General features: G+C 42.4%; 1 protein-coding gene across 1 annotated transcript in view; it reads left to right on the top strand.

Annotated features, from left to right (window-relative positions):
* Positions 1–211: 211 nt before the first annotated feature.
* GLRX3 (glutaredoxin 3) overlaps positions 212–12,729 on the top strand; it is a 28,662-nt gene continuing 16,144 nt past the window's right edge. Inside the window, exons 1-3 of the mRNA XM_008058693.2 lie at positions 212–317; positions 8,835–8,909; positions 9,625–9,826. Coding sequence (XP_008056884.2) covers positions 261–317; positions 8,835–8,909; positions 9,625–9,826 — 334 coding nt within the window. The 5' untranslated portion in view covers positions 212–260. The remainder of the gene's footprint in view (positions 318–8,834; positions 8,910–9,624; positions 9,827–12,729) is intronic.

The raw sequence follows: 12,729 nt of genomic DNA, 5'->3' as shown, positions 1-12,729 counted from the left end.
ATATCATTAACTTGCAAATTCATCTGAAAGAGTGTCAGGACCTTGAAGAATGTGTTCTAATATCTTAGTGTTATATAACAAAATTCTAATGGTGTAAAATAACTCAGGCAATTCTTCTACAGCTTTTTGGTAATAGAATTCGATCTGTATCGGCACTTGTTTATTTCCAAAGTTAGCATAATTAAAAATGTATTTTGTTGCTTTTCAGGTCCCTCCTTGTGGTCCATTTCTGGGCGCCCTGGGCTCCACAGTGTGCACAGATGAACGGTGTAATGGCAGAGCTAGCTAAAGAGCACCCTCACGCTTCGTTTGTGAAGGTATTTCACTGGCGTCGTGTCTTGTGAATTTAGTCCTGACTTTCGAGTTAGGCCAGATTTTGTTAACTGATACAGAGAAGGAGTAGTATGGAATCTAAAATATTTAGGATTGGTGTTGGGATCTGTTCTTTTTTGCAGTAGATTATTCTTTATTCTTTTTTTTTATTTTTTATTTTTGAGTTGGAGTCTCACTCCGCCGCCCAGGCTGGAGTGCAGTGGCATGCTCACTGCCACCCCAGTGTTGACCTGCTGGGCTCCGGCGATCCTTCTGCCTCAGCCTTCCAAGTAGCCAGAACGACAGGCGTGCACTACCACGCCCAGCTAATCTTTTGACTTTTGTTGTAGAGATGAGGTCTCTTCCCGGACTGACCTTCGAACCTGCGGGCTCAGGCAGTCCACTTTCCTTGGCATCCCCAAGTGTTGGGATTACAGGTTGAGCCACTGAGCCTGGCAGATTATTCTTAAAAATCTTAAAATAATTTTGCATTTCTCAAGTACACTTTCACATACTCATCCTCAAGTGGGAGACATGACTGCCAAATATTATTAGAGTGGCCATGGACAGAAGTGTCAGGGAGCACAGGCAGACCAGATAATCCGCTGTGGGTAATTGTGGTTTTAGGGTAGTTAAAATAGTGACATGACTTATGTAATTGAAAGCTAGGCGTGCTGTGGAAAATGATCCAAAAAGGATATGCAAAGGCTGTTACGGACCAGGGGAATGGGAAGAAGTTGCTGTCTTGAATTGGGTGAATGCAGACTTCCAGGAGAAGCTGCAAGTGCTTCTGACATGTTGAGGAAGCAGAGAAAAAGGGAAGCCAGACAGTCTCTTCTGTGCTTCCTTTGTTGTTTACGCCAGTGTTGCTCCGGCACTGCTGGTGTCTCTTGAGTGGATGAGTCCTAGGAAAGTGATAGACTTGACTGTGGGTCAGGCCACTTGGGTTAGCACATTAAAGTCACCACTCAGGACGTGGCACTGACTTTGGCAACAGGGCCAGAATAGGAGTTGAGAGTCTTAGAAATGAATTGTTGGGAAGGGAGGTCCACCTTTTCTTTAAAAACCTGAATCCTTAGGATTTTAAAAAACAAATAAGAACCAGTCTTGTTTTTTAAAACCAGAATTTTTGAGTTCAGAGTACACATTGGCCAGTATACCCATGTATGGGGTTAAAAATAGCATTAGCTGGCCGGGCTCGGTGGCTCAGTTTATAATCCTAGCGCTTTGGGAGGCTGAGGTGAGTGGATTGCCTGAGCTTGCAGGTTCGAGACCCACCTGGGCAACTTGGCGAGACTTCATCTCTACAATAAATTAAAAAAGAAAAAATTAGCCAGGCGTGGTAGCACGTGCCTGTAGTTCTAGCTACTTGGAAGGCTGAGGCAGAAGGACTGTACTTAAGTCTGCGGTGACAGAGTGAGACTCCAACTCAAAAAAACCAAAAAAAACCCCAAAAAAACCCTAGAAGGATTCATACAAAATTAATACAAGTGGTTACTTATGTGGTGGGACAACAGGGTTGACAGAAAGGAGTGAGGTGAGCCTTCTCAATGAACACCTTTCTATATGTTTGGATTATTGAGCCATCTGAATACGCAATATTCAAAGCAAATTTATCTATACAGATGCTGTCTGAAAATTTTTATCACCTACTATACAAATGAATTAGTCTATCAGAATTCTGTTTTCAGTTTACATAAAAAGAGGCATGTAGCCGGGCTCGGTGGCTCAGCCTGTAATCCCACGCCTTTGGGAGGCTGAGGTGAGTGGAATGCCTGAGTCCGTGGGTTCAAGACCCGCCTGGGCAACTTGGTGAGACCTCATCTCTACAATAAGTCAACAATTAGCCGGGCGTGTTAGCGCGTGCCTGTAGTTCCAGCTACTTGGAAGGCTGAGGCGGAAGGATCACTGGAGCCCAACAAGTCGTGGCCACTACACTCTAGTCTGGGCGACAGAGTGAGATTCCAACTCAAAAAAAAAAAAAAAAAGGGGGGGCATGTAGACAAATACAGCAAATGCTATTTTTTTTTCCCCTAGCAGTTCACTTTACCCTTTAATCACTAGCCAAGGAGAGAACTGGTTTCTTTGTGAAGATAGAGCATATATGAATATAGTAGTTAGCTTTTTAAAATTTAAGGACATATTTAAAATTCCAATGAAATGTGTATTGTAACCTTAGAATGTAACCTTAAAATGTCCAATATAAATAATAGAAGGTGACATTAAAACTGCATGCTTGGTCAGTGATAAAAGATAATGGTTACAAGTAAAATGAATGATTAAACATTTCAATCATAAGATTAATCAAGGTGATGGTAATTGTTCTGAGTCTGTTTCTGTGTGTGTAATGTTACTGGTTTAGGTAACGCATTGTTCTTAGCTGCTATCTGAATGATTTATTTAAAGTGACTATAGAATTACTTCTCACATTGGTACCAGACTTGGCAGTGAGATTTTAAGTTGTCCGAGTGCTTAAGTGTCTCTCTGAGCCAAGGGTTGGAGAAGCCCTCAGGCTGCAGGGTTCCAGGGGAACCTGGATCTGACTTCACCTGCCGCTCTTGGGAGTGCTAGACTGGTCATCGTTCTAGGAGTCATCGCTTTCCAGAAATTCATGCTGTGACATTCTTTTTCTTTCACTGAACATCATCATCAAGGGTAGAGGTAATTTGCATGGAGTTTGTGAGGTAGGTAATTAAAAGGCACTTGCTGAACAATAATAGCGAACAGAGGAGAAATAAAATATTGGAGAGATCATTGGTCTTTCCCTGTAAGAGAGGCATGCAGTTCATTTAAGACACCTTTCTTTTGTTAATGAGAGCTTTTGGAAGTTTCTAGAGTATAGAACTAATGTTTAATACCCCATCTGTGTCTTTTAATTTGGTTTCTTTTTAAAAAATAATAAAATAGTTTAGCATTTTTGACATGCATAATAAAGGAATTAGTACTTATTTGTGACTGAGATTTACAAAATCATTTAAATAGATGATCATAGACTGGATTTTTTTTTTTTGAATTGGAGTCTCACTCTGTTGCCCAGACTGGAGTGCAGTGACTGCTCCCGGCCACCGCAGCCTTGACCTGCTGGGCTCCGGCGATCCTCCTGCCTTAGTCTTCCGAGTAGCTGGAATTATAGGTGCGTGCTACCACCACGCCCGGCTAATTTTTGATTAATTGTAGAGTTGAGGTCTCGCCAAGTTGCCTGGGCTGGTCTCAAACCTGCAGGCTCAGGCAATTCACTTGCCTTGGCCTCCCAAAGTGCTGGGATGACAGGCTGAGCCACCAAGCCCAGCCCTTATTTGACATCTTAGAGAGCATATGTTGGATTCCATTTTATAAGAACTCTAAAAATGCCTCTCAGCATTCTAGTAGAATTATTAAATCTTAAAGATAATCTAATCTTTATCTATGCTGTCTTGGTATGTTCAAAAAAATACCACAATTAACATGGTTTTTATTAGCTGTTTCTGGGCTAAGTTTGGCAAAAATCTTTTAAAAAGTGATCAAAAATGTTGATTTAAATGTCTGTTTTAAAATTTATATTTGACTATCTGATAAAGAAGGAATTTGATTTTGAAATTCTGTGTTTTATTGTATCACACATCACAGAGTAGACGGAAGCCTCTTTGTTAGGTTTAACCAAATGTCTCTGAATGTCAAGTTGTTCTCTCCATCTTGGATCCTCAGTGCCACCCCCATTCTTGGCTTAGGTATAGTGACCACCTTTGTTTAATACTCTGTCAAAATGTATAGAATACCAAATGCCACACATTCTAGGCCCTGGGGATCCAGGAGACTAGGTCACAGACAACGAGAGGTTTAATAAATATGTTATCAAGACAGTTTCAGATAATAATAAGTTCTGCAAAAGAAGTAAATGGGCTGTGAAAGATAGGAGCTGGGGTGGATGAGTACTTCATGCTCTTTTAGGGTGGGCTGGAAAAGGGTACCTGGTGAGGTGAGAGTAAAAAAATGAGAAGGAGGGAGCTGCTGGGAAAGCCGGGGGAAACGTTGAAACAGAAGATTAGCAAGTGCAGAATGTCAGCCAGCAGGCAGAAGGGTCATGGGGCTGGGGGTGGCGAGGGTGTGGCATGAGGTTGGAGTGGTGGGCAAGGGCCAGTGGCCTGGTGGGCAGTGGCGGCATTTAGGTCTTTCTCCAAGTGCAGTGGAAGTGGCCGTGTCCAACTCCTGTCTGAAGTCCGCTCCTCCAGCTGCTGAGTGGAGGAGGGCCTGAAGGTGGAGAGGAGCAGAACAGAAGCATGTCGAGGCGAAGAAAACATGGGATGCCCAAGTGGAAGGTGTTACTTGAAGGGGTGGCTGTGGTAACTTCTGAGTGGTGCTAAGGCGGCCAGAATGAAGGAAGGACAGTAAGCGTTGGATTTGCTGCGGCGCGGCACGTGGTGTGGCGGGAAGCTTGGCTCCGGAGCCAAACTGGCCTCGCTCCACCGCTCAGCTGGTTTACGGCTGTCCCAGTCCATTTGCGCTATTGCATCAAAATACCCCAGCCTGAGTGACTTGTTAACGACAGAGATGGACTGCTTACAGTTCTGGAGGCTGGAAGGTCTGAGGTCAGAGCCCCCGCAGATTCAGTGTCTGGCTAGGCCTCGCTCTGTGGCACTCTGGATGCTGCGTCCTCACGTGGCAGAAGGAGTGGAAGGGAAGAATCGGGAGTAGCTCCTTCTAAAGGCACTAATCTCCATCAGGAGGACAGAGCCCTCAGGCCTGATCACCTTCCACAGCCTCTTAGTTGCCGTCACCTTGGATTTTAAATTCCAGCATAAGAATTTAGGAGAGACATATACATTCAAACCATAGCATTGATCTAGGCCAAGTTCCTGGACCTCTTTACGTTCTGGTTTCTTTTGTATTGTGAGGCTCAAATGGGTCTACACATCAAACACACGTAGAGTAGTCTCAGTCCTAGAATAAGTTGCCGCTGTCAGCCCTTGCTCTCATCGCGGTTTCTGGTGATCCCCACTCTGTGGAAGAAGAACAGGGCGAGGATTCCCCACCTCTGGATTTACCTGATGCCTCCCCTCCTTTCTCGCCCCTTCTCCACAGACACACACCCTGCTGAGTGGGCAGGGTCCGGAGTTTGAGGTTCTTGGCATAGGAGCAAGCGGTTTCCACTTGAGGCATTTTGCCTGGGTTGTGTGCTGGAAATGTTTGTTTGTTTGGTCCTGAAGTCATGTGCAGGCCCTGTCTTTGCCAGGTGATCTTACTTTTTGATTGGAGAAGTAGAAGAAAGTTAACCCTGGTATAGAGAAAAAGGCATAGGCTTTGTAGTCAGACACACTTGGGTTTGTTCTCATCTCTGCTACTAATTCACTGTGTGTCTTCACGCAAGTTACCCAAGTTCCTTCTGTGTCAGTCGGTGTTCTGACGGGAAAGCGAACCAAGAGGATCAGAAGGGGATTTATTATGGGAATCGGCTCATGTGATTATAGAGACTGAGAAGTGTCATTATCTGCTGTTATTTGGGAGTGCAAAGGCTGGAAAACCGGCTGTTCTGATGTCCAAGGGCAAGAGAAAATGAGTGCAAGAGAGGGAGAACGAGGGAACATTCTCACCCAAATGGGGTGAGAGTGGATCCTCCTTACTTAGTCCCCTGATTCAAATGCTAATCTCCTCCCCAGATACTTCAACAGTTACCTGGGTAACCCTTAACCCGGTCAAGCTGACACCTAAAATTAGCCGACACACCTCCTCTTTACCTAACCTCACCACCAATAATGTTGAGATAATAATATGCTCTCTACCCTTCAAAATTATAAGTAGGCTAGGCAGTTTTATGTAAGAGCCTATCATGGTTTATGGCACATAGTAGGTTATCCATTCAAGATACCTATTGTTGACCATCTTTGAGCGCTTCGGAATGCAGATCCTTTCAAACACCTTTTTTTTTTTTTTTTTTTTTTTAGTTAGAGTCTCACTCCATCGTCCAGACTGGAGTGCAGTGGCATGCTCCCGGCCACTGCAGCCTCAACCTTCTGGGCTCAGGCGATCCTCCTGCCTCAGCCTTCCAAGTAGCTGGAACTACAGGCACGTGTTACCGTGCCTGGCTAATTTTTGATTCACTGTAGAGACGAGGTCTCACCAAGTTGCCTGGGTGAGTCTCGAACCCACGGGCTCAGGCAATCCACTCGCCTTGGCCTCCCAAAGTGCTGGGATTACAGGCTGAGCTACCGAGCTCGACCTCAAAATGTTGATGTATTTTATTTTGTTTTCATTGTTACAACTGTTGTGTTAGAATCCAGCAAAAATATTTCCAAAGAATTTTATTGCTGCAAAGGTTTTAGGACTTCGGATGTCCTTGGTATTTGGAGAACTGTTTTGCCTTACAAGGCACTCCTATTCCCTTTTTTCTGGAGGATTTATCTGTTACCATGGCCTTGTATTATGAAGAGCTCCTCTGTTGGGAGCTGATTTGAGGGGAGGCAGTTGTGAGTCTCTGGCTGCAGCAGGAATTACAGGGGGTCATTGGCTTCTCAGCAGAGTTGTCAGTAAGGGATCCTGCCGGAAACCAGGAATATAAAAAGAAGTAGGATTTTGAAAGAGTGTAGGAATTTGTCTTTATGGGTCAGGATGCTGCCTGTTTTGTTCTGGTTTGACCATATTGTCTTGTTTCTATCTGATGTTGCCCTCTTTTCGGATTTGTGTTACTTTTCTGTTCGAAGTCTGTAGTACCAAGGGTAGGGCTCTTTTCTGAGCCTAGCACAATGCCCAGTGTGGAGTGGGCTCTCAACAGATGCTAGCCGAAAGAAGGAAGATAATGAGCTGGAGTGTGGTGTAGGCGTGCCCTTGTCACCAGCTTTTCTGGTCATCGTTGATCTGACTGGGAAGTTGAATATGTGAAAGAAGGTAGCACAAATGCTTCTGAATCTTTAGAGAGTCTTCTGAAACTGTTGCAGAATACTTATCTTTTTGCCTGCCTTTTAGATTATTAGATAGTTGATAGTGTTTTAAAATTTACAGACAACAGCCGGGCTCGGTGGCTCAGCCTGTAATCCTGCACCTTTGGGAGGCTGAGGTGAGTTGGATTGCCTGAGCCCGCGGGTTCGAGACCCGCCTGGGCAGCGAGACCTCATCTCTACAATAAATAAAAAAATCAGCCGGGCGTGGTAGCGCATGCCTGTAATTCCAGCTACTCGGAAGGCTGAGGCGGAAGGATTGCCGGAGCCCGGCAGGTTGAGGCTGCAGTGGCCGAGAGCGCCAGCTGCACTCCAGTCTGGGCGGCAGAGTGAGACTCCAACTCAAAAAAAAAAAAAAAATTATAGACATCATATAAATATATTTTTGCTCCCTTTTACATTATTAGATAGTTGATATTTTAAAAGATTTATAGACATCATATAAATACATTTTTTAAAATGGAAATAATTAAAAATATTGTTGCAAGCGGGTTTTCTAAAGGAAAGAAAGTTAAGGTAGTAAAAGAGCACCCAAGAGTATATAAGATGGAAGATACAAACCAAAGACAGATGACTCTGTTTTTCACTTTATTGTCAAGCTTCATTTGGATAGTTATAACCTGACTGAGTAAAGCTCCAGATAAAAATAGTATTTCAAGCCCGGTGGAAATCTTTCACTGTTTGAAAAATACAGTGTGTATATTTTAAAAACTTTTAACAATATAATTTATCAATAAATTTTATTTCCTACAGGTATAATGCGAATACAGATTTTTATTGGTTTCAGGAAGTTTATATTGAATTGACAGTCCTGTGAGGGAGAGATATAATGTATCTTGGTTTTTCTCAAAGTATACTGTTTATAAAGACCTACATGAATAGCTTACAGTAATTGTGCTCTAATTATTTAGAAATCGTGTTACTAAATATGTTTTAAAACCATGTCAGATATCGCATCCTACCTTGTTAAGGGTCCTAAAGGAAATTGCCAACACAATGCAGTCATCTTATTGAAAAGACATTTACATGTATAAATAGACTGGAGGCAAGTAACTTAGCAAGACATCTGCTTGCAGTCCAGCAGCCTTGCAGGAGTTAAAAGAAAAATTTATCAGACATCAATAGTTTATTGAAGAAATACTCCTTTTTGCTTCATAATTTGCAGAAGGCTGCAACTGTCAGTCATGATGTACTGCCTCTTGAAATTAGTCAATAGAGCAAACAGCAAGAATTGCTGTGGGCAGAAAATAAGCACTGTAATCATGACATAACTGGGGTCAGTGATTTATGGATTTCAATATAGTAGTAGCTGCATATGATTGAAAATTTACTAGGTCACTAGTGCACCAAAAATTTTATTCACAGCCTCCAGGCATCTTTTGAAATGTGCAACAAAATAAAAACCTCTGAACCTGTTTTGACACTGCAGACTCAGTGGATCACCTGCCAGCCCAGTGAGTCTCATTTAAATGTAAATGTGTCATAAACTTTTGTGCCGCACTCTTTAAAAGACACCAGCTACTTGAAGAAATAATGTATGTGAAAATGATTTACATATTGAAGTAGTGAAAAAGTGCCTTTTAATAATCAAGCTTGAATTCTTTTATTTTAAAGTTGGAAGCTGAAGCTGTTCCTGAAGTGTCTGAAAAATATGAAATTAGTTCTGTTCCCACCTTTCTGTTTTTCAAGGTAAGGACAGAGATGGCAAAGAGATGATCCATCTAGAGTGGATCTTGGGGCTGTCCGTTTCGTTTTCTTTACCCTCGCTCCTAATCCCGGAACATCGGGTCTGGGGTTGTTTCTGGCTTCCACCTTTCTTCTGATAATCTCATTTCTGCACTGATGCTGAAGAGGAGGACCGTGCCAGCTGCTGGCCAATGTCTTGGAAAAGTGGCATGGACTGGCCAGCAGCCAGAATTGGAGCTTCTTGATCAAAATCCAGATACGTGGCTCTAGACCCTCAGTGTTCCTTGAGTTGTATCAGAAGTCGGTTGTTTAGAGCATGTGCCTGGAACAGCTGGCTGGTTCTGGTTTGATTAATGACTCTTAGGAAATGGGTGTGGATCTGTGCTTCATAGTTACCATAGTTTTTCAATAACCTCATTTATACTTAATAATAGATCCATCCTAGTGAGTGCAGGGGAAATCCTTTTTGTTTCAGGTTAGACTCTGATATAGTTTGATTTTGAGATGTCACAATGTTTTCCCAGTAAATCATTAGTGTTTCTAAAGTGGAGATGCAGTGCAGGCAATTTGTAATCACACACATATATTTTTTACTTCTCCAGTTGTAGTGTTGATTCCTTTAAAAATTGGCTAGACCTGTGTACTTGCTATATTTGAAACCTAAGATATAGAGATGATGAAGGAGTGCCACATATCTAAACTACTTTTTAAACTTTAGAATTCTCAGAAAATCGACCGATTAGATGGTGCACATGCCCCAGAGTTGACCAAAAAAGTTCAGCGACATGCATCTAGCGGCTCCTTTCCACCCAGCACTAATGAGCATCTTAAAGAGGATCTCAACCTTCGCTTGAAGAAATTGATTCATGCTGCCCCCTGCATGTTGTTTATGAAAGGAACTCCGCAAGAACCACGCTGTGGTAAGAAATTGTTTTTAAGATAATGTAAACAAGATGAATACTTTCCATTGTAAAGGGCACAGTTGCGACTGATATTCCCCCTTCCAAACTATACCCGTAGTACATCTTATATTTGTGTTCACAGACCTTTAGAAAATCGGAAAGGTTATAATTCCTCATGGCATTATATAATTAGGTGAGAAGATTGTAGATTCAGAGAATGTTGACCCAAAAGGGGTCTCATAAACCAGCTAACTCAGATTTTTGTTTTCTACTTGGGTCCTCAGACTCAGAGATAATAGGTGACTTGCCCAGCCCAAGGTCACCGTAGTAGAATTGCATGAGGTTCTACGACTATATTGTTGTCTCTATTGGTGGGCCTTTTTAGTTTGTTTTGCTGTTAGGAGTTTTCTTTCTTGGAAGCTGTTTTTTTCCACCTAGTTTGGATTCAGCAATTTAAAAGGTAGCAGAATGTTTGTAGCATTTCCATGTCTGCCTTGTACTTTTGCCTTTCCTGCTGTCGGTTCTAATATAGTCTAATGATTGTATTATTCATGCATTGCTATCATTTCCAGTTTATAACTGCTAGTAATTTAAAGATTCCAATTCTTGGCGTATAGTCACTCTTAGTTTCTGTAACCATGGATGCATATAATTTTGTCCTAAAGTGAATTTTAGAGTTATTTGACCCCTCTGGTATTGGGTTTATGTTGTTTTCTTTTTACTATGCCTAGTACAACATTAGTGTGCGGCGTAATTGAGCATTTAATGCCTTTTGATGGTGCTGTTGAGAAGAATATTTGTTTCAACTATGCAGGAGGGAATTTATTAAGATAGGTGGCAGTCACATTGAGTATATTATTGATATGATTACAGCATGTCCAGTATGACTTTAAAAAAGCCTCCAATGTGAATTTAATTCTAAATTCTTCCCTGTAGGGTTACCAAGTTGCATATTACTTATGAAAAAGTCTAGTTTTAAAAATAAAGTTTCATGATACATTCTGTCTTAGAAGATAAAGAAATGAATCTTTTATCTTTTAGTTCTCCCTGAAAATTTCCTTGCTCTAGTATTTACGTGTCAGATAATACTGCTGTTTATATATTGCAAAGCTAACAGTCTATATTAGAGTAAACTAAAATAGCAACAGGTAGTCTCTGTGTTGTGTTTGTTTGTTATTTTGTTTTTAACGGGGATCGCAACTGGTTCACATTCATCTTTTCCCATCAGGCATGAAGATCTTTTCTGGTACTTTCTATGGTAGCCTGATAACCAGAGCTCACCGTGTTAGTCAAAATAAATGAATTTTATTCAGTACCTTCATTCAAGTCTGAAGTACAGTAAAACCGGCTATGAAATGTGGTTGAACCTGTATGGCGGATGGCATAGCAGACCGACAGCAAAACCAATACAGTGATTTGGGATTGAGCAGTAGCAGTCTCTTTAGTCTTGTCTTTTCTTTTTTTTTTTTGAGGTGGCGTCTCACTCAGTTGCCCAGACTGGAGTGCAGTGGCCGCTCCCAGCCACCGCAGCCTCGGCCTGCTGGGCTCCGGCGATCCTTCCGCCTCAGCCTTCCGCCTCAGCCTTCCGAGTAGCTGGAATTATAGGCACGTGCTACCATGCCTGGCTGATTTTTTCATGTATTGTAGAGATGAGGTCTCGCTGCCCAGGCAGGTCTCGAACCCTCGGGCTCGGGCAATCCACTCACCTCAGCCTCCCAAAGGTGCGGGATTACAGGCTGAGCCACCGAGCCCGGCTTCTTTATTCTTTTCTGAGTGATAACCTGATGAAATGGGCGGGCGGCACCATTGAAGCTTGAGGCAGGGATGCTCAGAGGAGAGGGGTATCCTGGGAAGTGTAGTGGACTGGACGTCGGCCCGGGAGCTTCAGGCCTAGCCCTGCTGCCTCAGTGACTTGGAGTGCGAGTCAGGTGCCCTCCTTGTGCCTTTGCGTCCTCCTGGTGGTGTTGAGGATGGAGCCAATCTTGGAGGGCCTTGTCGACGCAGAAGTGGTATGATTATTCAAGTAAATGGGAGGTAAACTTAGAAATAATCATTTATCTGCTTACTCTTCATTAAACTGAATTTAGGATGTGTTTCTGGACATTTTTATGGTAACTGAGTGGCATTTGGAAATACAAATAATAAGAATAAAAAAGAAGCTTTGAAACATTTCAGAGGAATCTGAAAAAACGTGGAATTTTAGGCATTTAGATAACAAAAGACAGAGAATCAAAGATTTCTAGATGCATATGATTTAAGTTACAATTTTTTTCTGTTTAGGCACCTATTTTATTTATAATTTTTGTAACTCCATTTTAAAAAGTCTTTTCTGTTTCCTAATACTTTGGCTGCTGTTGCTTGTCTTTCTGCCGCATACGTAAATGTAGTGAATAGATCGTTTCTGGAAGTTACTGTTCTTTAATGAAATATCTCCTTAGGAAAACGTTTTTCTTGTGACTTTGCTCTGCCACGTTCTTCACTGAGTCTGCTCTGATTCCGTTTCCCTGGCTGTGGGTGTTGCTGGACAAGCTGTCTTCGTGATTGTGGGAACGGGAATGACGTGAACCCTCTGCTGTTCCTTTCTGAACCTGCTTAGTGGAGAATTGCTTTTGCTTCTCTGTTGCGTTGCAGAGGAGAGGTGTAGGCAAAGCCCCCTGTATGAGAACAGTGGTCGTCTCATCTTTTGGACTCAAGTGGCTGTTATCTCCTTATTTTGCACAGAGTTCACTTTGAATGGACACTCCAGGAACACTATTTTACTCCCATTGTTTTCCCACTGTGCAGTGTAGTTGTTGATTTTTGACTAGCTGGCCCCCACCTTCCTTTCTGTTCATCAGAAAAACATGAACAACTAACATTTACACTTTATATCCAGGAAACCTTGAAAACTACTTTCAGGCTCTGCCCCGGAGCCTCCATGA

Source organism: Carlito syrichta, unplaced genomic scaffold (genome assembly GCF_000164805.1).
Source record: "Carlito syrichta isolate Samal-C Ts95f unplaced genomic scaffold, Tarsius_syrichta-2.0.1 Scaffold303593, whole genome shotgun sequence".
NCBI classification, from domain to species: Eukaryota; Metazoa; Chordata; class Mammalia; order Primates; family Tarsiidae; genus Carlito; species Carlito syrichta.
The sequence above is the reverse complement of the archived record's forward strand: the minus strand, read 5'-3'. Positions and strand labels throughout refer to the sequence as shown.